General features: G+C 39.6%; 1 protein-coding gene, 1 long non-coding RNA gene and 1 pseudogene across 10 annotated transcripts; 1 reads left to right on the top strand and 2 right to left on the bottom strand.

Moving 5' to 3' along the window:
* Positions 1–2,638: 2,638 nt before the first annotated feature.
* Positions 2,639–26,557, bottom strand: LOC110534501 (asialoglycoprotein receptor 2). 9 transcript variants are annotated; one of them, XM_090187965.1, is made up of 6 exons: positions 26,194–26,557; positions 9,205–9,300; positions 8,605–8,739; positions 8,172–8,368; positions 6,746–6,858; positions 2,639–4,280 (listed from the first exon to the last, which is right to left on the bottom strand). In XM_090187965.1, the coding sequence occupies exons 1-6, from the start codon at positions 26,294–26,296 to the stop codon at positions 4,142–4,144; spliced, it is 783 nt and encodes a 260-aa protein (XP_090044091.1). In that variant the 5' UTR covers positions 26,297–26,557; the 3' UTR covers positions 2,639–4,141. The 9 variants fall into 9 exon arrangements, with proteins under 9 accessions (XP_090044091.1, XP_090044093.1, XP_090044094.1 ...); XM_090187967.1 differs by having other exon boundaries at positions 6,746–6,855; positions 26,194–26,465; XM_090187968.1 differs by having other exon boundaries at positions 6,746–6,843; positions 26,194–26,465.
* LOC149980313 (uncharacterized) lies at positions 8,222–9,037 on the top strand. The gene is made up of 2 exons (XR_016483948.1): positions 8,222–8,339; positions 8,538–9,037. It is a non-coding gene; the product is annotated as an uncharacterized LOC149980313 (long non-coding RNA).
* Positions 19,938–20,643, bottom strand: LOC149980312 (uncharacterized; annotated as a pseudogene).
* Positions 26,558–27,771: the final 1,214 nt, after the last annotated feature.

The raw sequence follows: 27,771 nt of genomic DNA, 5'->3' as shown, positions 1-27,771 counted from the left end.
AGTCTCTACCCACACACACTCACTAGTCTCTACCCACACACACTCACTAGACTCTACCCACACACTCACTAGACTCTACCCACACACTCACTAGACTCTACCCACACACTCACTAGTATCTACCCACACACACTCACTAGACTCTACCCACACACTCACTAGACTCTACCCACACACTCACTAGACTCTACCCACACACACTCACTAGACTCTACCCACACACTCACTAGACTCTACCCACACACACTCACTAGACTCTACCCACACACTCACTAGACTCTACCCACACACTCACTAGACTCTACCCACACACTCACTAGACTCTACCCACACACTCACTAGACTCTACCCGCACACTCACTAGACTCTACCCGCACACTCACTAGATAAATAGATTTGATAGAGGACTGAGGGTCCTCCAAATATTGAAAGTGTGTAAATAGTTACCCATGTTACTTTGTAAATATATATATTTTTTCATAACATTTTTTTTTCAAATTTTTTTTTTCCCAAATTTTTTCACAATTTTTGTGGGGCTGTGTTAGAATACCATTTTGGTATTTTGAATATAGTTATTTGTTTCAAAATGTATACCTTCACCAATTTGGCCACTTGGGTACATTTGGGCTACTTGTGTTGGACACCTGGGTGACTTCATGATAAATGTCATGTAGCACACTCATTTTGGAAGTTATCATTGTTTTATCTAAACCAGATCTATTGTGTTATATTCTCCTACATTCAATTCACATTTACACAAACTTCAGAGTGTTTTCTTTCAAATGGTACCAGGAATATGCATATCCTTGGTTCTGTGCCTGAGCTACAGGCTGTTAGATTTGGGTATGTCTTCAGGCAGAAATTGCACAAAGTAGGGGGGGAGCTGTAAGAGGTTTAAAGTGCAGTTGCATAAACCATCAAGCGCTATGATGAAACTGGCTCTCATGAGGACCGACACAGGAAAGAAAGACCCAAAATGACCTCTGTTTCAGAGGATAAGTGTATTAGTTACCAGCCTCAGAATTAGTAGCCCTAGTAAATGCTTCACAGAGTTAAAGTAACACACATCTCAACATCAACTGTTCAGAGGAGACTGTGTGAATCAGGCCTTCTTGGTCAAATTGCTGCAAAGAAACCACTACTAAAGGACACCAATAGTAAGAAGAGACTTGCTTGGGCCAGGAAACACGAGCAGTGGAAATCTAGCGTTTGGTCTGATGAGTCCAAATGTTAGATTTTTGGTTTAAATCACTGTGTCTTTGAGACGCAGAGACACAGATGATTTCTGCAGTAGCGTGCCGTGGGCCTGGGGCCTGGGGCCTGGGGCTTCAGTGAAGTCCTACACAGTCCCACCCGAATTAATCCACCTCTTATTACCATCATTATGGTAATCATGGCTCTAGACACTATACATTTAGACAGAAACGCAGTATAACCAGGCGTTGCGTCACCTTGAAATTGACATTTTTATTCAGAGAATTGCAGGGGAAGAGTACAATACCTTTTCATTGTGCAGCTTCGTTGCCCTGCGCGCTTGTTCGTTGAGCTGTAGATCCACTCGGGTGTCCCCAAAAGTTTTCAAAAGCACCATTGCTTGTAAGTGCTCAGCCGTACTTTGGTGTCTCGTTGCTGCCTTGGTTAGACAACTCAAGTTTGCAAAGCCAGTGTGGCCCCAAACACCAAATCGATCACTTGCAAATAATAGGCATTCCCAGCAGTACAGTTTGCAGTGCTTCTCGGAGCCTGTGAGCCATTGATAGCGCTCGTAGTTGGAACTTTGAAAGTGGCGAACGAACCCCTTTCCCGCCTGTGACAGGCTTTGTAGCGTCGGCGTAGACCTCTCCTGACAATGTCTAACATTTCTTGAAAAGTTTGTCTTGAGAATGCCGTTATAATTATATCCTCTACAAAATCGATATCTTCTCCTTCCGCCATTGTGGGTTGAAAAAACAGCTTAGTAGTACGCAAATTAATTTGTTTATCAAATTCAGTTTCCTAGCTCTGAGATTCTGCATAGACCTGCCCATATAGGACCTGCCTCTCAATATTGGTAATCCAATCAAAAGACGTGTACGCACTACGCCTGCTAGCTGGCTCCTGTGTAACACTGGAGCCAGCCAGCAGGCGTACAATAGCCAACTCTAAAGCTGATTGGTTGACACTAAATTTTAATTTCCATTCACTTTAAGCTACAAGCGCCCCCACTGTTGATTCTGAAGGCCTGAGGGCCAACAAGTGCTCAGCATATGTGGGAACTCCTTCAAGACTGTTGGAAAAACATTCCAGGTGAAGCAGGTTGAGAGAATGCCATGAGTGCCAAATGAATATTCCTTATTTAGTGCACACATTTTGACCAGGCCCCATAAGGCTGTCGTCAAATGTAGGGCAGGAGGAGGTCTGTACTTAACTAATGTGGTCAGTGTGAAAACGATGATTGATATCAGACCAGAAATATTGTTAGTAAGACTAGCTAAGCATTGGCACCAAGTGTAGAGTTTGCACATGTTTTTTTCAGATTAGTCCGAAAGCACAGCTAAAACATTTACATATTACCTTAATGTTTTCTTCTTTCTGTTAACCTACGTTTAAATGTTAATGTGTTATAGTCTCTATGGCCAATACACAGAACACAACACAGTATCCTCATATTTTTTATTTCATAGAAGCAATGCCATTTCATTCCATTTCATAACTTCATAGAAGTAATACTTAATTAATAAACTGTTTAGAGGGAAAAGGACAAAGCTGAAACTGATACAGTATTGTGACTGATTCTAAAGGCTGCCAATAATCTATTGCCACAAATTAATTACAGGTGAAAGCAAGAAAGATAATGTCAGGTACCATGTAAATGTGCTCACAGTTAATTTCACAATATTAAGGAAAATGTTAATGTACATCAAACATTTGTAGGTAATGAAATAATAAACACATTTAAACAAGTATTTGACCGATATGTACACTACCGTTCAAAAGTTTGGGGTCATTTAGAAATGTCATTGTTTTTGAAAGAAAAGCACAGAACAGTGCAAACTGGTTCTAACTAGAATAGAATGAGTAGTGGGAGGCCCCGGTGCACAACTGAGCAAGAGGACAAGTACATTAGAGTGTCTAGTTTGAGAAACAGACACCACACAAGTCCTCAACTGGCAGCTTCATTAAATAGTACCCGCAAAACACCAGTCTCAATGTCAACAGTGAAGAGGCGACTCCGGGTTTGCTGGATAGTTTGGGTCATCTGGAAAAAAGCTTGTCCGGAGAAGACAAGGTGAGCCCTACCATCAGTCCTGTGTCATGCCAACAGTAAAGCATCCTGACACCATTCATGTGTGGGGTTGCTTCTCAGCCAAGGGAGTGAGTTCACTCACAATTTTGCATAAGAATCCAGCCATGAATAAAGAATGTTACCAACACATCCTCCGAGAGCAACTTCTCCCAACCATCCAGGAACAGATTGGTGACGAACAATGCCTTTTCCAGCATGATGGAGCACCTTGCCATAAGGCAAAAGTGATAACAAAGTGGCTCGAGGAACAAAACATCAATATTTTGGGTCCATGGCCAGGAAACTCCCCAGACCTTAATCCCATCGAGAACTTGTGGTCAATCCTCAAGAGGCGGGTGGAGAAACAAAACCCCACAAATTCTGACAAACTCCAAGCATTGATTATGCAAGAATGGGCTGCCATCAGTCAGGATGTGGCCCAGAAGTGAATTGACAGCATGCCACGGCGGATTGCAGAGGTCTTGAATAAGAAGGGTCGACACTGCCAATATTGAGTCTTTGCATCAACTTCATGTAATTTTCAATAAAAGCCTTTGACACTTATGAAATGCTTGTGATTATACTTCAGTATTCCATAGTAACATCTGACAAAAAATATCTAAAGACACTGAAGCAGCAAACTTTATGAAAATTAACATTTGTGTGATACTCAAAACTTTTGGCCACGACTGTAGATATTCCATGAGAAATCTGCTGTTTCCAGCTACAGTAGTCATTTACAACATTAACAATGCCTACACTGTATTACTGATCAATTTTATTTCATTTTAATAGACAAAACATTTTATTTTCTATAAAAAACAAGGACATTTCTAAGTGACCCTAATCTTTTGAAGGGTAGTGTAGCTATTTCTGTCATTTCTCACAGATCCAGCGCAGCATGTGGTTGCAGGGTGCATTGTTCCAGTTGGCCAAAACGTTGTCCCGATGGTAGACCTCGACACAATCGTTGTTGTTGGTACCACCATAGTACGGCTTACCACTCTTCCAGTACCTACAGATAACACACACACATAACACACACACAGAGTCCACCATATTAGTTTTCTCATATTCAGATCTGTGTTGCGTTCCAATGATCTCTCCTTTCTCCTGAAGGGTGCGTTCATCCACTACTTCCCACAAATATAAAGGCATTGGGTTGGTGTAGGCACGTGGGCTAGAGGGAATTACCATATACTGGTGATTTCCTTTCGAATCCATAAATGGAAGTGAACAAGTGCACACTTCTGGAGAAAATATAGAATATTTGAATGCACCCCTTGGTTCTTTCTGAATTCACCTTCCCTCAATTCCTTCTGTCCTCTCTCCTCACCTCATTCTCAAAACACATTGGGAGAGAATATCCAAGGTCCCTCCCTCCAAAGTTTTTTCCTTTTTGTTTTCTTGAGTAAGACAGCTCCAAAATGCAGGTGTTTCAGCCTTGCTCAGTGCTTTCTGTGGAGGTGTTTTCAGCCAGCGGAATATACAGAGCGTTGGGGTTAGTAGAGTTCTTTAGTTGTGCTGTGATTGGCTCAGTGTTCTGTTACTAATGGGGACACTACGTCACAGCAGAATCTACAGGGCGAGCTAGGCAGTTCAAGTCCCCTTGGGTGATGCCATAGATTTACATTAGAAGATCCCATCAAGAAGACTCAAGGCCATTTGCCACAGATGAAATGACATAAAATCACGTTACACATTGCATTCTGAAAGTAATCAGACCTCTTGACTTTTTCTACATTTAGTTACGTTAAAGCATTATTCTAAAACTGATCAAATCGTTTTTTCCCTCATTAATCTATTGAACCTTAGCCCCATTCTGAAGTCCTGAGCTCTCTGGAGCAGGTTTTCAACAAGGATCTATCTGTACTTTGCACTGTTCATTTTTACCTCGAGCCTGACTAGTCTCTCAGTCCGAGCCGCTGAAAAACATCCCCACGGCATGATGCTGCCACCACCATGCTTCACCGTAGGGATGGTGCCAGGCTTCCTCCAGACATGACGCTTGGCATTCAATCTTGGTTTCATCAGAGAATCTTGTTTCTCGTGGTCCGAGAGTCCTTTTTAGGTGCCTTTTGGCAAACTCCAAGTGGGATGTCATGTTCCTTTTACTGAGGAGTGGCTTCCGTCTGGCCACTCTACCATAAAGGCCTGATTGGTGGAGTGCTGCAGAGATAGTTGTCCTTCTGGAAGGTTCTCCCATCTCCACATAGGAACTCCATATCTCTGTGAGAGTGACCATCGGGTTCTTCACTTTCTTCACTTTCCTGACCAAGGCCCTTCTCCCCTTATTTCTCTGTTTGGCCAGGCGGCCAGCTCTAGGAAGTGTCTTGGTGTTTCCAAACTTCTTCCATTTAAGAATCAGGGAGGTCGCAGTGTTCTTGGGGACCTTCAATACTGCAGAAATAGCTTTCCACCCTTCCCCAGATCTGTGCCTTGACAGAATTCTGTCTCAGAGCTCTATGGACAATTCCTTCGACCTCACGGCTTGATTTTCGCTATGACATGCACTGTCAACTGTAGGACCTTATATAGACAGATGTGTGCCTTTCCAAATCAAATCCAATAATTTGAATTTACCACAGGTGGTCTCCAATTAAGTTGTAGAAAGATCTCAAGGATGATCAATGGAAACAGGATGCACCTGAGCTCAATTTCGAGTCTCATAGCAAAGGGTCTGAATACTTATGTAAATAAGGTATTTCAGTTGTTTATTTGTAATACATTTGTTTCACTTTGTCATGATGGGGTATTGTGTGCATATTGATGAAGATTTTATTTCATTTGATCCATTTTAGAATAAGGCTGCAACGTAACAAAATGTGGAAAAAGTCAAGTGGTCTGAATACTTTACGAATACACTGTAGCTTTGATTGGACTGATCATGTTACTTTCAAAATCTTAGCTAGCAATCTAGACAAGCAGTCATCCTCATGAATCATGTCCACAATCTACTGGCAAATCCTTTTAAATCCTTGTCATATGAACAGAAATTATAAATTAAATGTATCAGTGCTCATTGGCCATTGGACATAAACATTACACAACAAGTTGGAAATCGCAAATTGAACAATGAGTGGTTTGGAAGGGAATCATTGGCTAACTGCAAACATTGCAAAGCAATCACTATTTTGCTTCCCCTGCCTGCTATTCGGTGGAGAGGGTGTGTGGTTTAAAGATTTAAACATCTGTCTGAAATGTTTTCTTTTCCAAGCTTAAAAAGATAAACATTCACTCGCAACACCATGGGCCAGAAAATTGTAAATAAATTGGCCATGCTGTCCAGTGACAATTTTAGCATTTAAATCTTGGTGTGGCAAACTCCCCAAATGTTGTTTATGCATTCCACTGAGGACAGGACACACACTAGACACACAGGTGAAAATGTCAGACACTGTCAGATACTGTGGTAGAAACATCATCCTAAATGCTATCCAGATGTTAGAGCCGTATTATAAAAGTAGTAATTTCTCTTACGATGTGGTCAGTGGTGTGCCGTCCACCCATTTCCAGGTCCCCTCATTAACGGAGTCAGTCAGACCAATCCAGACCAGGAGATCTGCATCACCATCCAGCTGGTACAACAACTTCTGTTAGGGTTAGTTTAGTTTAGTTTATTAATTCGACCATTTTAAAAAACAAGCACACATAAAACTTAAAAGCCATACATGCACATTAATACCTGATCTGGTGCTGTGATTGTGTGCATCCCTAACACGAGGAAAGTAATCACTTAAATATCTGGGTGCAGAACCATAAATACTCCTGTAAACCAAACCTAGTCTAATCCGGGACACCCTAGCCTCAACAGGCAGCTAGTTTAGTTCCTGAAAGCAGCTCCTGCCTATGTGAGTACGTGGACTCACCTTCAATACTACCCTGATCAACTTATTCTGGGCTATCTTGAACTTCCCCTACATAAGTTTAGATAAGCCCCCAAACCAGGAAGTACAAGCATAGTCAAAATGGCATTGAATGAGGGCAGCAGCTAGCACTTTCATGGAGTCCTTATCAAGCAGCTTGGACATTCTAGCCAAAAACTTAGTCCTGGCATTAACCTTCCATAGCACCTTATTGGCCATGCTCACACCTCCCAAGCTTCCATCAAGGATACATCCCAAGTTGCTAACAGAGGTTTTAGTAGTCAGCACCTCACCCCCTAACTCCACTCTGATTTCAGACAACCTACACAATTTACGCCTGGATCCAAAAATAATTCCTTCAGTTTTCCCTAATTGCAGAGATAGCTTGTTATCTCCAAGTCATTTACTAATGTTAGTACGTCAGTGCGAAGTATGCTCTCCAACATAGTTTTACTTTTGTGAGACAACAGTAGTGTAGAGTCATCCTCATAAAGAAAAAGGCCGCAAGAACAAGCATCTTTCATATCATTAAACAATAAAAACAGCAGAGGCTCATTGGTTTTGCCTGAGACAGTGGACCATTAATCTCTACTACTTGCTCCCTTCCTGATAAATAGAACTTTACCCAGCCTAGAGGGATACTGCTTAACCCCAGTGCCTCCAGTTTGGAGATTAGGAGACAGTGGTTAACTGTATCAAAGGCCTTCTGTAGGTCAAGCAGTACCATTCCACACAGATTTCCTCCATCAATCTCTTTCCTGATGAAGTCAAGTAAAGTAGACATGAATCAGTGGAGTACATTCTCAACATCATGACTTGCTTTCTCCCTCGCTCTCCTCTCTTGTCTCTCTCTCTTGTCTCTCTCTCTTGTCTCTCTCTCTTGTCTCTCTCTCTCTCTCTCTCTCTCTCTCTCTCTCTCTCTCTCTCTCTCTCTCTCTCTCTCTCTCTCTCTCTCTCTCTCTCTCTCTCTCACCTTTTCCTCTTCACTGTTTATGATCACCAGGTCTGCTCCTCTCTCACTCACTCACTCACTCCCTCACCTGTTCCTCCTTGCTGTTTATGATCACCAGGTTTGCTCCTCTGTTCAGACAGTCCAGTCTGCTCTCCTGCCAGGTTTTCATCTCAGTAGAAAGGAAGTAGCAGCTGGATCCCAACATCCTCCATCCTTTAGGACACCTCAACATAGGCCACCTCGTTGGAACTGCCATGTATGTCCCTTCCACCCTTCTTCCAGTACCTACAGACAATACACACACACACACAGCGTCCGTTGTTTTTTAAATATTCAGGTCTGGGTTGCGTTCCAGTAAACTCTTCTTTCTCCTGAAATCTAAAAGCATTTGGTTGGTGTAGGCATGGGCGCTAGAGGGAATTCCCATATACCTGTCATTTCTTTTTAAATCCAGGAAGGGAAGTGAACAAGTGCACACTGCTGGAGAAAGGAGAGATTATTGGGACAGGTTTCCAACTTACCACACCCAGAGAGCCTCTTCTGCAGAATCACCTTATCATTGGTCAGAACACTGACCATGCCACTCAACATGTCCCTTTCTGTAGCCAGGGTGTTGTAACAGGCCTCTAACTGGTTCCTATCTTCGTTAGAGCCGGCTGAAAAACAAAGAAGTTCCTGCATGTGATGCATCCCAAATGACACCCAATTCCTTCTGTAGTGCAATAGCGAGGACCAAAGCCCTATGTACCCTGGTCAAAAGTAGTGCCCTTTAAAGAGGATAGGGTGCTATTTGGGAGATAACGGTTGTGGTGTTGTCATTCTTTGTGTGTTTCTCAAACATATTGTCAAACTACTGGTCCCACAAGCTATGTAACGTCTGTAAGTCTGAATTGTGATCCTTGCTTTGTGAGAACAGAACTATGGTGTGATAATAAAATACACATCTGTCCTTTGGGCCCTGGTCAAAATGAATGCATTAAACATGAAATAGTGTCCCACATGGAACAGGTTCCCAAATGGCGCTCTGTTTCCTATAGAGTGCATTACTTTAGACCAGAGCGCTAATAGTGTGTCATTTGGGACTCTGATATAGTGTAATGATTAGATAACAATACACTCACCGAAAGCCAGTCTCAGGGAGATGTTGAGAGTGACTTGTAGAACACACAGCACTCCAAAACACACAGAAGCCAGCCTGTAGAGTCTTGTTCTTCCATCTGCAGAGGAACAATCGCACACACACACACACACACACACACACACACACACACACACACACACACACACACACACACACACACACACACACACACACACACACACACACACACACACACACACACACACACACACACACACACACACACACCATCATCATCATTAATGATTAAGATTAAAACATAACACACATCATCCCACGTCCCTAACTAATTCTGAGAACCAAACATTTCGAATGTGTCATTGGTTTTCCCCCAATGGAGGGTTGGCAGCAACCGTTTGCTCAAGAGTGTGGTTTATCTCAAATCTGATTACCAGGAAGCTGCTGTATGTAGAAATTACACAATATAGCTGAAGCATGATTTAAAGAGTAGATCTGCGATTGCTATATCAATTTTTTTAACATCAATTTAAATGAATGATGTTTACCTATTTGATTCTTTAAAAATGTAACTTAGAAATACCTCATGATCTTAGTTTAATTGTCTAGCCCCATCAGAACCCAAATATAAACCTGTTTTAACATGGAATTATAAACTATGGAAATGTAAACAAACACTGCACAGCCTCAAATGGTTCAAACTATCATTTTGATCATGGATGGTCACTCCTTGCAGACATACTGTAGCTCTCTCTATGAATTTGAGAGTGGTTACATTTTTTCCAGCCCCTCAGCTGTTTACCAAAAACATTGGCGGGGTGTCCACTGTGTTGTTGCTAAAAAAACGTTATCATCAATCTTATTTAAATAGTTCCAAATAGTTCTAAAAACTGAAGTAAAAAAATACATTGAATTGATACATTTTAGTGTACGTGACCCCAGCAGGTTTTGAACACCCTGCTCCATTCTAACTGAACCACCCAGAAGACAGAACAATAAATATGTACAAGTGTTTTTCTAGTCTGTGGTATTAGTGTGTGAATGCGTTCAGTTTGTACGTGCAGACCTGCCTGCGTGCCTCAGCTACTGTGTGAGACACTAAGATACTTAGAATACTTAATTCTTACCTGAGAGATGGGTCTCAGTCTCCACACTCCTCGTTAATCTGTTCCGGTTTTCTTCATTAACTTCATTCAATTCAATCACCTGTTTGTTGACGTACTCGGCCATCTTAACTAACCGTACCGAATATCAATGATTACGCCAATCAATCAATGAATGAACTAATTCAGTCTTTCTGACCTCTTATTGTAATATCTATGATTCAAACTTACTTTTACTTACAGTATTGACTTACTGTATGATTACCTTTCTATCTGACTGAGCAGTAGTTGGTTTGATGTGTCTAAATCCTGAACTTCTCTGTTCTCTGTCTGTGGAACACTGCTGGTGACAGGATGTTTCAAGTCTCTATCCACCAATAAGATGGCCGTAGGTGTTAGAATGTGTCAAGGCTCTATCCACCAATAAGAAGGAGACTATTGGGATGTGAGACAAATGGCACCCTATTCTCTATTCAGTGCACTACATGGGTGAATAGGAAGTCATTTGAGATTCAGCCTTGTGGACCAGACAGTTGTGTGTAACTTCCTCCTCATTCCTTGTTCATTCTGTTCCGTACTTTATTTCTAGCTCTCGTTCATGTTTTTTTGGCCTAATACTATAAGTGATTTGTCAACCCAAACACAAGTTATTATTGGTCAACAGTAGGTCTAGTAAATCAATAAATTAACTAAGATGATGCTGTTTACTATGTTTATTGATTTGGATCGAAAACAAGACATCTAAATACATTTTCCAATAGAACAATTAAACAAAGGAAACTTTTTACAATAAAAAAATCTCAACAATATGTCGTATTTGTCATCATGTCAATTATCAATCTATTACACGCTGCTTCACCATACCATAGTGATTCATTAGTCCTTTAACAACTAGATGTTAGTCCATACCATAGTGATTCATTAGTCCTTTATCAACTAGATGTTAGTCCATACCATAGTGATTCATTAGTCCTTTATCAACTAGATGTTAGTCCATACCATAGTGATTCATTAGTCCTTTATCAACTAGATGTTACTCCATACCATAGTGATTCATTAGTCCTTTATCAACTAGATGTTACTCCATACCATAGTGATTCATTAGTCCTTTATCAACTAGATGTTAGTCCATACCATAGTGATTCATTAGTCCTTTATCAACTAGATGTTAGTCCATACCATAGTGATTCATTAGTCCTTTAACAACTAGATGTTAGTCCATACCATAGTGATTTATTAGTCCTTTATCAACTAGATGTTACTCCATATCATAGTGATTCATTAGTCCTTTATCAACTAGATGTTACTCCATACCATAGTGATTCATTAGTCCTTTATCAACTAGATGTTACTCCATACCGTAGTGATTCATTAGTCCTTTATCAACTAGATGTTACTACATACCATAGTGATTCATTAGTCCTTTAACAACTAGATGTTAGTCCATACCATAGTGATTCATTAGTCCTTTATCAACTAGATGTTACTACATACCATAGTGATTCATTAGTCCTTTATCAACTAGATGTTACTCCATACCATAGTGATTCATTAGTCCTTTAACAACTAGATGTTACTCCATACCATAGTGATTCATTAGTCCTTTATCAACTAGATGTTACTCCATATCATAGTGATTCATTAGTCCTTTATCAACTAGATGTTAGTCCATACCATAGTGATTCATTAGTCCTTTATCAACTAGATGTTACTCCATACCATAGTGATTCATTAGTCCTTTATCAACTAGATGTTACTACATACCATAGTGATTCATTAGTCCTTTATCAACTAGATGTTAGTCCATACCATAGTGATTCATTAGTCCTTTATCAACTAGATGTTACTCCATATCATAGTGATTCATTAGTCCTTTATCAATTAGATGTTAGTCCATACCATAGTGATTCATTAGTCCTTTATCAACTAGATGTTAGTCCATACCATAGTGATTCATTAGTCCTTTAACAACTAGATGTTAGTCCATACCATAGTGATTCATTAGTCCTTTATCAACTAGATGTTAGTCCATACCATAGTGATTCATTAGTCCTTTAACAACTAGATGTTACTCCATATCATAGTGATTCATTAGTCCTTTATCAACTAGATGTTACTCCATACCATAGTGATTCATTAGTCCTTTATCAACTAGATGTTACTCCATACCATAGTGATTTATTAGTCCTTTAACAACTAGATGTTAGTCCATACCATAGTGATTCGTTAGTCCTTTATCAACTAGATGTTACTCCATACCATAGTGATTCATTAGTCCTTTATCAACTAGATGTTACTACATACCATAGTGATTCATTAGTCCTTTATCAACTAGATGTTAGTCCATACCATAGTGATTCATTAGTCCTTTATCAACTAGATGTTACTCCATACCATAGTGATTCATTAGTCCTTTATCAACTAGATGTTACTACATACCATAGTGATTCATTAGTCCTTTATCAACTAGATGTTAGTCCATACCATAGTGATTCATTAGTCCTTTATCAACTAGATGTTAGTCCATACCATAGTGATTCATTAGTCCTTTATCAACTAGATGTTACTACATACCATAGTGATTCATTAGTCCTTTATCAACTAGATGTTAGTCCATACCATAGTGATTCATTAGTCCTTTAACAACTAGATGTTAGTCCATACCATAGTGATTCATTAGTCCTTTATCAACTAGATGTTACTACATACCATAGTGATTCATTAGTCCTTTATCAACTAGATGTTAGTCCATACCATAGTGATTCATTAGTCCTTTATCAACTAGATGTTACTACATACCATAGTGATTCATTAGTCCTTCATCAACTAGATGTTAGTCCATACCATAGTGATTCATTAGTCCTTTAACAACTAGATGTTAGTCCATACCATAGTGATTAATTAGTCCTTTATCAACTAGATGTTACTCCATACCATAGTGATTCATTAGTCCTTTAACAACTAGATGTTAGTCCATACCATAGTGATTCATTAGTCCTTTATCAACTAGATGTTACTACATACCATAGTGATTCATTAGTCCTTTATCAACTAGATGGTACAACATACCATAGTGATTCATTAGTCCTTTATCAACTAGATGTTACTCCATACCATAGTGATTCATTAGTCCTTTATCAACTAGATGTTAGTCCATACCATAGTGATTCATTAGTCCTTTATCAACTAGATGTTACTCCATACCATAGTGATTCATTAGTCCTTTAACAACTAGATGTTAGTCCATACCATAGTGATTCATTAGTCTTTTATCAACTAGATGTTAGTCCATACCATAGTGATTCATTAGTCCTTTATCAATTAGATGTTACTCCATACCATAGTGATTCATTAGTCCTTTATCAACTAGATGTTACTCCATACCATAGTGATTCATTAGTCCTTTAACAACTAGATGTTACTCCATACCATAGTGATTCATTAGTCCTTTAACAACTAGATGTTACTCCATACCATAGTGATTCATTAGTCCTTTATCAACTAGATGTTAGTCCATACCATAGTGATTCATTAGTCCTTTAACAACTAGATGTTAGTCCATACCATAGTGATTCATTAGTCCTTTAACAACTAGATGTTACTCCATACCATAGTGATTCATTAGTCCTTTAACAACTAGATGTTACTCCATACCATAGTGATTCATTAGTCCTTTAACAACTAGATGTTAGTCCATACCATAGTGATTCATTAGTCCTTTAACAACTAGATGTTAGTCCATACCATAGTGATTCATTAGTCCTTTAACAACTAGATGTTAGTCCATACCATAGTGATTCATTAGTCCTTTATCAACTAGATGTTACTCCATACCATAGTGATTCATTAGTCCTTTATCAACTAGATGTTAGTCCATACCATAGTGATTCATTAGTCCTTTAACAACTAGATGTTAGTCCATACCATAGTGATTCATTAGTCCTTTAACAACTAGATGTTACTCCATACCATAGTGATTCATTAGTCCTTTATCAACTAGATGTTACTCCATACCATAGTGATTCATTAGTCCTTTAACAACTAGATGTTAGTCCATATCATAGTGATTCATTAGTCCTTTATCAACTAGATGTTACTCCATACCATAGTGATTCATTAGTCCTTTAACAACTAGATGTTAGTCCATATCATAGTGATTCATTAGTCCTTTAACAACTAGATGTTACTCCATACCATAGTGATTCATTAGTCCTTTATCAACTAGATGTTACTCCATATCATAGTGATTCATTAGTCCTTTAACAACTAGATGTTACTCCATACCATAGTGATTCATTAGTCCTTTAACAACTAGATGTTACTCCATACCATAGTGATTCATTAGTCCTTTATCAACTAGATGTTAGTCCATACCATAGTGATTCATTAGTCCTTTAACAACTAGATGTTAGTCCATACCATAGTGATTCATTAGTCCTTTATCAACTAGATGTTACTCCATACCATAGTGATTCATTAGTCCTTTATCAACTAGATGTTAGTCCATACCATAGTGATTCATTAGTCCTTTAACAACTAGATGTTACTACATACCATAGTGATTCATTAGTCCTTTAACAACTAGATGTTACTCCATACCATAGTGATTCATTAGTCCTTTATCAATTAGATGTTACTCCATACCATAGTGATTCATTAGTCCTTTATCAATTAGATTTTACTCCATACCATAGTGATTCATTAGTCCTTTAACAACTAGATGTTAGTCCATACCATAGTGATTCATTAGTCCTTTATCAACTAGATGTTACTCCATACCATAGTGATTCATTAGTCCTTTAACAACTAGATGTTAGTCCATACCATAGTGATTCATTAGTCCTTTAACAACTAGATGTTAGTCCATACCATAGTGATTCATTAGTCCTTTATCAATTAGATGTTACTCCATACCATAGTGATTCATTAGTCCTTTATCAACTAGATGTTACTCCATACCATAGTGATTCATTAGTCCTTTAACAACTAGATGTTAGTCCATACCATAGTGATTCATTAGTCCTTTATCAACTAGATGTTAGTCCATACCATAGTGATTCATTAGTCCTTTATCAACTAGATGTTAGTCCATACCATAGTGATTCATTAGTCCTTTATCAACTAGATGTTACTCCATACCATAGTGATTCATTAGTCCTTTATCAACTAGATGTTAGTCCATACCATAGTGATTCATTAGTCCTTTATCAACTAGATGTTAGTCCATACCATAGTGATCCATTAGTCCTTTAACAACTAGATGTTAGTCCATACCATAGTGATTCATTAGTCCTTTATCAACTAGATGTTAGTCCATACCATAGTGATTCATTAGTCCTTTATCAACTAGATGTTAGTCCATACCATAGTGATTCATTAGTCCTTTAACAACTAGATGTTAGTCCATACCATAGTGATTCATTAGTCCTTTATCAACTAGATGTTAGTCCATACCATAGTGATTCATTAGTCCTTTATCAACTAGATGTTAGTCCATACCATAGTGATTCATTAGTCCTTTAACAACTAGATGTTAGTCCATACCATAGTGATTCATTAGTCCTTTATCAACTAGATGTTAGTCCATACCATAGTGATTCATTAGTCCTTTATCAACTAGATGTTACTCCATACCATAGTGATTCATTAGTCCTTTAACAACTAGATGTTACTCCATACCATAGTGATTCATTAGTCCTTTATCAACTAGATGTTACTCCATACCATAGTGATTCATTAGTCCTTTATCAATTAGATGTTAGTCCATACCATAGTGATTCATTAGTCCTTTATCAACTAGATGTTAGTCCATATCATAGTGATTCATTAGTCCTTTAACAACTAGATGTTACTCCATACCATAGTGATTCATTAGTCCTTTATCAATTAGATGTTAGTCCATACCATAGTGATTCATTAGTCCTTTATCAATTAGATGTTACTACATACCATAGTGATTCATTAGTCCTTTATCAATTAGATGTTAGTCCATACCATAGTGATTCATTAGTCCTTTATCAATTAGATGTTACTACATACCATAGTGATTCATTAGTCCTTTATCAATTAGATGTTAGTCCATACCATAGTGATTCATTAGTCCTTTATCAATTAGATGTTAGTCCATACCATAGTGATTCATTAGTCCTTTATCAATTAGATGTTACTACATACCATAGTGATTCATTAGTCCTTTAACAACTAGATGTTAGTCCATACCATAGTGATTCATTAGTCCTTTATCAATTAGATGTTAGTCCATACCATAGTGATTCATTAGTCCTTTATCAATTAGATGTTACTACATACCATAGTGATTCATTAGTCCTTTATCAATTAGATGTTAGTCCATACCATAGTGATTCATTAGTCCTTTATCAATTAGATGTTACTACATACCATAGTGATTCATTAGTCCTTTATCAATTAGATGTTACTACATACCATAGTGATTCATTAGTCCTTTATCAATTAGATGTTAGTCCATACCATAGTGATTCATTAGTCCTTTATCAATTAGATGTTACTCCATACCATAGTGATTCATTAGTCCTTTATCAATTAGATGTTACTCCATACCATAGTGATTCATTAGTCCTTTATCAATTAGATGTTAGTCCATACCATAGTGATTCATTAGTCCTTTATCAATTAGATGTTAGTCCATACCATAGTGATTCATTAGTCCTTTAACAACTAGATGTTACTCCATACCATAGTGATTCATTAGTCCTTTAACAACTAGATGTTACTCCATACCATAGTGATTCATTAGTCCTTTATCAATTAGATGTTACTACATACCATAGTGATTCATTAGTCCTTTATCAATTAGATGTTACTACATACCATAGTGATTCATTAGTCCTTTATCAATTAGATGTTACTACATACCATAGTGATTCATTAGTCCTTTATCAATTAGATGTTACTACATACCATAGTGATTCATTAGTCCTTTATCAATTAGATGTTAGTCCATACCATAGTGATTCATTAGTCCTTTATCAATTAGATGTTAGTCCATACCATAGTGATTCATTAGTCCTTTAACAACTAGATGTTACTACATACCATAGTGATTCATTAGTCCTTTATCAACTAGATGTTACTCCATACCATAGTGATTCATTAGTCCTTTATCAATTAGATGTTAGTCCATACCATAGTGATTCATTAGTCCTTTATCAATTAGATGTTAGTCCATACCATAGTGATTCATTAGTCCTTTATCAACTAGATGTTACTCCATACCATAGTGATTCATTAGTCCTTTATCAACTAGATGTTACTCCATATCATAGTGATTCATTAGTCCTTTAACAACTAGATGTTACTCCATACCATAGTGATTCATTAGTCCTTTAACAACTAGATGTTAGTCCATACCATAGTGATTCATTAGTCCTTTATCAATTAGATGTTAGTCCATACCATAGTGATTCATTAGTCCTTTATCAACTAGATGTTACTCCATACCATAGTGATTCATTAGTCCTTTATCAACTAGATGTTACTCCATACCATAGTGATTCATTAGTCCTTTAACAACTAGATGTTACTCCATACCATAGTGATTCATTAGTCCTTTATCAACTAGATGTTAGTCCATACCATAGTGATTCATTAGTCCTTTATCAACTAGATGTTAGTCCATACCATAGTGATTCATTAGTCCTTTAACAACTAGATGTTAGTCCATACCATAGTGATTCATTAGTCCTTTATCAACTAGATGTTAGTCCATACCATAGTGATTCATTAGTCCTTTATCAACTAGATGTTACTCCATACCATAGTGATTCATTAGTCCTTTATCAACTAGATGTTAGTCCATACCATAGTGATTCATTAGTCCTTTATCAATTAGATGTTAGTCCATACCATAGTGATTCATTAGTCCTTTATCAACTAGATGTTACTCCATACCATAGTGATTCATTAGTCCTTTATCAATTAGATGTTAGTCCATACCATAGTGATTCATTAGTCCTTTAACAACTAGATGTTACTCCATACCATAGTGATTCATTAGTCCTTTAACAACTAGATGTTAGTCCATACCATAGTGATTCATTAGTCCTTTAACAACTAGATGTTAGTCCATACCATAGTGATTCATTAGTCCTTTATCAATTAGATGTTACTCCATACCATAGTGATTCATTAGTCCTTTAACAACTAGATGTTACTCCATACCATAGTGATTCATTAGTCCTTTAACAACTAGATGTTACTCCATACCATAGTGATTCATTAGTCCTTTATCAATTAGATGTTAGTCCATACCATAGTGATTCATTAGTCCTTTCTCAACTAGATGTTACTCCATATCATAGTGATTCATTAGTCCTTTAACAACTAGATGTTAGTCCATACCATAGTGATTCATTAGTCTTTTATCAACTAGATGTTATTCCATACCGTAGTGATTCATTAGTCCTTCAATTAACCTCTTAAAGCTAGGGGGCAGAATTTTCACTTTTGGATAAATAGCATGCCCAATTTCAACTTCCTGCTACTCATGCCAAGAATATAAGATATGCATATTATTCATAGATTTGGATAGATAGATTTTTGTAAGCTGTTTCTTTCTGGATCAAACGTGCTTTATAAATGGACATTTTCGATATATATGGACGGAATTAATCGAACGAAAGGACGATTTGTGATGTTTATGGACATATTGGAGTGCCAACAAAAGAAGCTCGTCAAAGGTATTGCATGTTTTATATTTTATTTCAGCGTTTTGTGTAGCGCCTGCTCCTTTGTTTACTACTGGTGCAGATGGTGCAGGCTATCAGATAATAGCTTCTTATGCTTTCCCCGAAAAGCATTTTTTACATCTGACATGTTGGCTGGATTCACAACGAGTGTAGCTTTAATTGAGTATCTTACATGTGTGATTTAATGAAAGTTTGAATTTTATAGCATTTTATTTGAATCTGGCGCTGTGCATTTCCCCCAGCAATTAGCCAGTTGAGACCTCTCCCCTATCCATAAGAGGTTTTAATTATTTTTATTATTATTATATATATATTTTTTTTATACATAAAACAGTGTGACTTGCAGTTGGACACCAACACTGAAGATTGAGATTACACACACACACACACAACTCCCTTTTTAACTTCTGAGAAAGATGCAGACATTGATTTCCCACCGACACTTCTGTCTAACTCTTCACACCGATGTCACACACAGACAGCATAGATAGATAAAAGGCCCCTCCCTATATGGCATCAGACCATTGGTGATGTATGTGATGAAATAAATAGGTGGCTGGTCACAGAATACAAGACGTAACGTGACCTTCGTTTGAAGTCTGGGGTGTCAAAGTGTCAGTAACACTATTTGATCTATATGTGAACTCAGGTCACATTTTGTATCTGCTAAAATATATGTTTAAAACATAAGCATGGTCGGAAACAAAAACTTTTCTGTTAGAAGCTAAAGTGTGGGAAGTCATGTGGTGGCCAGTGACGTGTTGATTTGACAGTTTCTCATCAGTTAAAACAGTTAAAACTGTCACTTACAGTTAAGCATAAGCCTATGGCAATGTTGTTAATACAAATAATGAAGAAGCTTTTACAGAGTACAGTATGCCTAATCCTCTCCTCTATATCTAAACAGATCAATTATTTGTTCACTCTTCCTCATTCTCCTAATGTTCTTCTTCTTCCTCTATGTCTCTCTCTGACACTAAGGCTCTATCTTAATTAGTCTTTCCTAGATTCCTCTCCTCTTATCTCCTCTCCTCCTTCTCCAGCTGATCTCTCTCTTTAGTCAGGTTGTTGTATCTGGTCTGTAACTGGTCTCTCTCTTTAGTCAGGTTGTCGTAACTGGTTTGTAGCTGGTCTCTGTCCTCAATCAGGTTGCTGTAGCTGGTCTGTAACTGGTCTCTCTCTTTAGTCAGGGTGTTGTAACTGTTCTGTAGCTGGTCTCTCTCTCTTTTGTCAGGTTGTTGTATCTGGTCTGTAACTGGTCTCTCTCCTCAGTCAGGTTGTTGTAACTGGTTTGTAGCTGGTCTCTGTCCTCAGTCAGGTTGCTGTAGCTGGTCTGTAACTGGTCTCTCTCTTTAGTCAGGGTGTTGTAACTGTTCTGTAGCTGGTCACTCTCTCTTTTGTCAGGTTGTAGTAGCTGGTCTGTAGCTGGTCTCTCTCTTTTGTCAGGTCGTTGTAAATGGTCAGTAACTAGTCTCTCTCTTTTGTCAGGTCGAAGTAAATGGTCTGTAACTGGTCTCTCTCTTTAGTCAGGTTGGTGTAGCTGGTCGGTAGCTGGTCTCTCTGCAGTTGTGTTAGTCTTGTAAACGTAAAAACTCCTTCACAAGTTGTTCCTTTTATCCTCAGAGTATAAATACATAGTTACTAGCTAAAACATCATGTACGTAGTAACCATCTCTTACAACTAAGGGATAAGCAATGAACATATTGCAAAAATATTAAACTTACAGTGGACAGACTGGCCAATGATCCCAGCAGTGGAGGCTCCTCAGAGGAGGAAGAGGAGGACCATCCAAGGAATTTCATTAAAAAAGTGAAACATTAAAACAGTTATCCTCTTTAGATAAAACTATTCTAAATATTAATACAATTAGAGGTCTACAGCAGCTTACACAGCACTCTGTAGGATAGCACAATGGTGTAACCGGAGGACAGATAGTTTACCTCCTCCTCTGGGTACATTGACTTCAATACAAAACTTGGGAGGCTCATGGTTCTCACCCCCTTCCACAGACTTACAGAGTAATTATGACAAGTTCAACCTATTAGGACGTCCTCAACCTATCAGAGTTCTTGCAGCATGAACTGACATTTTGCCCACCTAATCAAAGGATCAGAGAATAAATCTAGTACTTACAGCATAATCTAAAGCTAGCTAGCGCTGCAGAGCATAATATGTGTTGAGTAGGTGACTCAAAGAGAGTGAAAACAATAGTTAAACAGTTTTGAACAAATTACATTCTTTAAAAATGAAGGAGAAGTTTAGCCTTTAGCCTTCTCAAACACCCGACTCAAATAGATAGGGATAATATGTTAGCTAGCTGGCTATGGCTTTCCAACACTGGAACACATAAATGTATTGCCAGCAGGGCCCGCGGGTGTAACTGCTCAACTGCTTGCTGACTGTACACTGTACTGCATGATTGTAGTGGGTTTACTAATGCATTAGTTCTAGTAGCTATGTTGACTAGCTATGACATTAGCTAAAATGGTGACAACAATGTAGGCTGTCTGTAGTGGTTAGCGGGTATGATATGTTTGCAATGTGGTGTGCAAGGGGTGTGCAAGGAGCGTGCAAGGTGTGCAAGGAGTGTGCAAGAAAAAAAAGGACCTTGTCCAATTCAGGTAATATAACAAATATATTCCAGGACAAATTAGCTAGCAAATGCAAGCTAGCTAAATGTCTATGTATTTTAAATTCATTTTTTTAGTTGGATTTCATGTAATAGACATACACAAAATAGTCCAAATTGCTGATGTGAAATTTAAATAATGACTTGTTTTCAAAACAAAAATACAAAAAATAAAAGTGGTGCGTACATACACCCCCTTTGTTATGAAGCCCCCTAAATAACATCTGGTGCAACCAATTACCTTCAGAAGTTACATAATTAGTTAAATAAAGCACAACTGCGTGCAATTTAAGTGTCACATGATATGTCACATGATCTCAGTGTATATATATATATACATCTGTTCTGAAAGGCCCAGAGTCTGCAACACCACTAAGCAAAGAGCACCACCAAGCAAGAGGCACCATGAAGACCAAGGTCCTCTCCAAACAGGTCAGGGACAAAGTTGTGGAGACGTACAGATCAGGGTTGGGCTATAAAAAAATATCCGAAACTTTGAACATCCCACGAAGCACCATTAAATCCATTATAAAAAAATGGAAAGAACCACAACAAACCTGCCGAGAGGGCCGCCCACCGAAACTCATTGACCAGGCAAGGAGTGCATTAATCAGAGAGGCAACAAAGAGACCAAAGGTAACCCTGAAGGAGCTGCAAAGCTCCAGAGCTGAGATTGAAGTATCTGTCCATAGGACCACTTTAAACCTCTCATGACCCTGAGAACACAATCCCCACTGTGAAGCATGGTGGTGGCAGCATCATGCTGTGGTGATGTTTTTCATATGCCAGGGACTGGGAAACTGGTCAGAATTGAAGGAATGATGGATGGCGCTAAGTAAAGGGAAATTCTTGAGGGAAGCCTGTTTCAGTTTTCCAGAGGTTTGAGACTGAGACGGAGGTTCACCGTCCAGCAAGACAATGACCCTAAGCATACTCCTAAAACAACACTGAAGTGGTTTAAGGGGAAGCATTTAAAGACCTCAATCCAACTGAGAATCTGTGGTATGACTTAAAGATTGCTGTACACCAGTGTAACCCATCCAACTTGAAGGTGCTGGAGCAGTTTTGACTTGAAGAATGGGCAAAAAATCCCAGTGGCTAGATGTGCCAACCTGATAGAGACATACCCCAAGAGACTGCTGTATTTGCTGCAAAAGGTGGCTCTACAAAGTTTTGACTTTGGGGGGATGAATAGGTATGCATGCTCAATTTTCACATTTTTAGTTGTATTTCATGTTTGTTTCACAAGCAACAATATTTTGCATCTTAAAAGTGGTAGGCATGTTGTGTAAATCAAATGATACACCCCCCCCAAAAAAATATATTTTAATTCCAATTTGTACGGCAACAAAATAGTAAAAATGCCAAGGGGATGAATACTTTCGCAAGGCACTGTATATCTCCTCTCTCTTTATCCCCTCTCTTTCCTTCCCCACTTTCTCCTCTCACACTCGTTCTCTCTCTCCCCTCTCTCTTTCTCTCTTTCCCTATCTCTCTCTATTCCCCTCTCTCTCTCTGTTTCCCCTCACTCTCTCCCGTCTGTCTCACTAGCCTCTGCTCTCTCCTCCTCCTTGCTATCTCTCCCATATTTCTCTCCCCCTCCCTTTCTCCCCTCTCTCTTTCTCCTCTCTCTCTCTCTTCTCTCTCTCCTCCCCTCTCTTCCCATCTCCCTGTCCTCCCTCTCTCTCCTTTTCCTCTTCCCTCTCCTCTCTCCATCTCCCCTCTCTCTCCTCCTCGTCCCCTCTCCTCCTCTCCCCTCTCTCCTATCCCCCTTTCTCCCTCTCTCTATCTCCCTTTCCCCTCTCCTCTCTCTTTCCCCTCTCCTCTCTCTTTCCCCTCTCCTCCATATTTAATCTCTCTCCTCTGCTCTCCCCTCTCTGTCTCACTATCTCTCCCCCTCTCTCTATCTCTCTCCCCTCGCTCCCTCTCCCTTTCTCTCCCCTCTCTCTTTCTCCTCCCCCTCTCTCTTTCCCCTCTCTCTTTCCCCTCTCTCTCTCTCTCTCTCTCTCTCGCTCTCTCCCTTCCCTTCCCTTCCCTTCCCTTACCTCTCTCTCTCCCCTCTTCACTCTCCCCTTTAACTTCACTCTCTCCTTTAACTCCCCTCTATCTTTCCCCTCTCATCTCCTCCTTCTCTCCCTCTTACCCCTCTCTCTCTACCCTCTCTCTTTCACCTCTCTCTTCTCTTCCCCCTCTCTCCTCTCCTCTCTCCATCTCCCTCCTCCCCTCCCTCCCTCCCTCCCTCCCTCCCTCCCTCCCTCCCTCCCTCCCTCCCTCCCTCCCTCCCTCCCTCCCTCCCTCCCTCCCTCTCCCCTCTCTCTTTCCCCTCTCCCCTCTCTATCCTCCCCTCACTCCTCCACTCTTCCCTATCTCCCCTCCCTCCCTCCCTCCCTCCCTCCCTCCCTCCCTCCCTCCCTCCCTCCCTCCCTCCCTCTCCCCTCTCTCTTTCCCCTCTCCCCTCTCTATCCTCCCCTCACTCCTCCACTCTTCCCTATCTCCCCTCTCTTTCTCCTCTCCCCACTCTCTCTGTATTGCGACAGGTTTACATCAGGACAGGTTTTCCACTGTTTAGCTCTGTCAGAGAAATATACTATGTTACACGTATTGAACAACAAATTCTAACATTGTAATTTAATTTGATTTATTTTACCTTTATTTAACTAGGCAAGTCATTCAAGAACGAATTCTTATTTTCAATGACGGCCTAGGAACAGTGGGTTAACTGCCTGTTCAGCGGCAGAACGACAGATTTGTACCTTGTCAGCTTGGGGATTTGAACTTGCAAATTAACTGTTGGCAAATCCATAATGAGGGTGCACTCATGAGGTTAAATTCCGAAGCTAAACCCTTCTCCCCGAAATATACACTCGTACACTCTCCCTCGACAATTTTGAGGAATATGATTGCACCAATCCAATGCATTTAAATGCATTACTGAACAAGTGCACACTTCTGGAGAATGAAGGATAGAGAATGGGGACACAGCCCTAGTGACTGACTTGACTACTGACCTACTTATCACACTCAGAGAGCCTCTTCTCTAGCACCACCTTCTCATTGGTCAGGACACTGACCCTGTCTCTCAACATGTCCCTGTCTTTAGTCAGGGCATTGTAACGCTCCTGTAACTAGTTTGTGTTCGTCAGGCACTGGTCTGCAATGATACAACTGGGATCTGTCTGGTCTTGCGCCAGACCAGTGGTGTTGCAACAGCCCTATAAATGTTTTCTCTCTTTGTTGGAACGGGCTGGAAGAAAGAAAAGAGAAGTTCCTGGGATGTGTCCCAAATGACACTATTACTTATATGGTGAGCTGCTTTTGACCAAAGCCCTATGTGCCCTGGTCAAAAGTAGTGCCCTTTAAAGAGGATAGAATGCTATTTGGGACACAGACATTTATTTTGTGTGTCAGTTATGTTGACAGACTGCTGGTCTGTAATGTCTGTAAGTCTGAATTGTGATCCTTGGTTTGTGACAACAGAACTATGGTGTGACAATGACATTCATATCTGTCCTAATGGCCCTGTTCAAATGTAGTGCATTATAAAAGAGGAAAGCCTGACTCACAGAAATCCAGTCTCAGGGACATGTTGAGAGTGACTTGTAGAACACACAGCACTCCAAAACACACAGCAGCCAGCCTGTAGAGTCTTGTACTTCCATCCGCAGAGGAACACACACACACACACACACACACAAACATACATACACACAAACATACATACACACTCAGACACACAGACACATAGACACAGAAACTCAGACACACACATACACACACACACACACACACACACACACACACACACACACACACACACACACACACACACACACACACACACACACACACACACACACACACACACACACACACACACAATCCTACATTATGATTACAAACAGAATAAACATAATCCGACATCACTACTGACTACGATTAGAACTCTGAGAACCAATCCCTTCCCCCCGCCCCGATTTATGGTTTGCAGCGACCGTTTGCTCAAGAGTGCTGTCATCTCAATTCTGATAAACAGGAAGCTACTTTATGAAGAAATTACCAAAATTACACAATATAGCTAAAGCATGACTGTAACGGCTTCTAGAAGTAGTGGGTGGAGGAGTCAGGCGCAAAGAGCAGGGTAGTACAAAGATGTGGATCGTTTATTTCCCAAAAAACAGAGCCTGTTTCAGGTTTCAGGTTACCATCCCCTCAGCTGTTTACCAAAAACAGTGGTGGGGTATCCACTGTGTTGTTTAAAAATATTATTTTCAATTGATCTTATTAAATAGTTGTACATAGTTCCAACAACTGAAGTAAAAAATAATATTGAATTGATGCATTTTAGTGTATGTGACCCCAGCAGGTTGTAAACCTCAGGCTCTGTACCAGCTGAACAACAGAGAAGACAGAACAATCAAACATGTACAAGTGTTTTTCTATGATGTGCTATTAGTGTGTGTCCACGTGCCAGAATACGTGTGTGCGCTCGGTTTGTGCGCTCATACCTGTCTGCATCTGTGTGTGTGAGAGAGAGAAAGATAATTCTTTGTACCTGAGAGATGGGTCTCAGTCTTCACGCTCCTCGTTGCTCTATTCTGGTTTTCTTCATTAACTTTGTTTAATACAATCACCTGTTTGTTGATGTAGTCGGCCATCTTAACTAACCGTACCGAATATCAATGATGACCCCAATCAATTTATTAATTAATTTATTAATCAACTAATTAATTCTTTATTGTATTTTATTTATTTTATTGTAGTATATATCATTTAAACTTTTACTTATAGTATTATCTTACTAATGATTACCTTTCTAACTGACTCCTAATGGTAATATCTACTGTATGATTACCTTTCTAACTGACTCCTAATGGTAATATCTACTGTATGATTCTAACTTCAGTGACTAGTAGTTGAGTAGTTGCTCAGATGTGCATCTCTACCAGTTACCTCTCTGATCTCTGTCTGTTGTCCACTACAGTTTTTAAAGTATCCAATCACCTTCAATCAGGAAGTTATACATTACAGGATATTCTAAACACAGTGATATAACAAGATAGCTGCATGACAACAAGTAATGAGGAGCGCAGTCTTTCATCCTATCACTTTGACTGTTCTGTTTGTGGCTTCTCCAGTCTTCAAATGGAGTTCACATTATGACTCTCTCTATGCCATCGATAGGGGCCCTTTTATTTAATCAATGCTGTCTGTGTGTGACATCAGTGTGAAGAGTTATTCAGAGGCGTGTGTGGGACATCTGTCTGCATCTTTATCAGAAAAGGGGAACTTCACACGTGTGTCTGTGTGTGTGTTTGTCTGTGTGTGTCTGTGTGTGTCTGTGTGTGTGTTTGTCTGTGTGTGTCTGTGTGTGTCTGTGTGTGTGTTTGCCTGCGTGCAGCATGTATCCTCTCAGTAATCTTCTGCCTGTGTCCAACTGCAATTCACATTGTTTTAACAATCCAATCACATTCAATCAGGAAGCTGGTAATGTCACGGTCTTCCTCCTCTTCATCTGAAGAGGAGAGGCGAGAAGGATCGGAGGACCAAAATGTGGCGTGGTATGTGTTCATAGTGAATTTTAATCAAGAAAACACTGAACACTGCAACACTATACAAAAACAATAAACCAATGACGACAAATGAGACCTGTATTGACACAAGCCACTAACATAGACAATCACCCACAAACAAACAGTGAAACCCAGGCTACCTAAGTATGATTCTCAATCAGAGACAACTAATGACACCTGCCTCTGATTGAGAACCATACTAGGCCGAAAAACATAGAAATCCCCAAATCATAGAAAATCAAACAGACTGCCCACCCAACTCCCGCCCTGACCATACTAAATAAATACAAAACAAAGGAAATAAAGGTCAGAATGTGACAGTACCTCCCCTCCCCCGCCACCCCCCAAAGGTACGGACTCCGGACGCAAAACCTTAACCTATAGGGGAGGGTCTGGGTGGGCGTCTGTCCGCGGTGGCGGCTCTGGCGCGGGACGCGGACCCCACTTCACCATTGTCTTAGTCCGCCTCATTGTCCGCCTCCGTGGCTTCCTAACCATGGCAACCCTTCTCAATGGACAGAGGAGCGGCAGCTCGGGACAGAGGGGCAGCAGCTCGGGAC

The sequence above is a fragment of the Oncorhynchus mykiss genome, chromosome 10, assembly GCF_057628025.1.
Source record: "Oncorhynchus mykiss isolate SJ-2025 chromosome 10, ASM5762802v1, whole genome shotgun sequence".
Lineage (NCBI taxonomy): Eukaryota > Metazoa > Chordata > Actinopteri > Salmoniformes > Salmonidae > Oncorhynchus > Oncorhynchus mykiss.
This window is presented reverse-complemented; position numbering and strand designations above follow the sequence as displayed.

What these genes read in the sequence shown, in the direction of transcription:
- LOC110534501 (XM_090187961.1), bottom strand. Translation starts at nt 25,562, where the DNA reads ATGTCGGATTATGTTTATTCTGTTTGTAATCATAATGTAGGATTGTGT. An exon ending in GTCCCTGAGACTGGATTTCT is followed by an intron (nt 9,301 to 25,204) that starts GTGAGTCAGGCT and finishes GTTCCTCTGCAG; the next exon opens with ATGGAAGAACAAGACTCTAC. An exon ending in CTCCCTGAGACTGGCTTTCG is followed by an intron (nt 8,740 to 9,204) that starts GTGAGTGTATTG and finishes TTTGTTTTTCAG; the next exon opens with CCGGCTCTAACGAAGATAGG.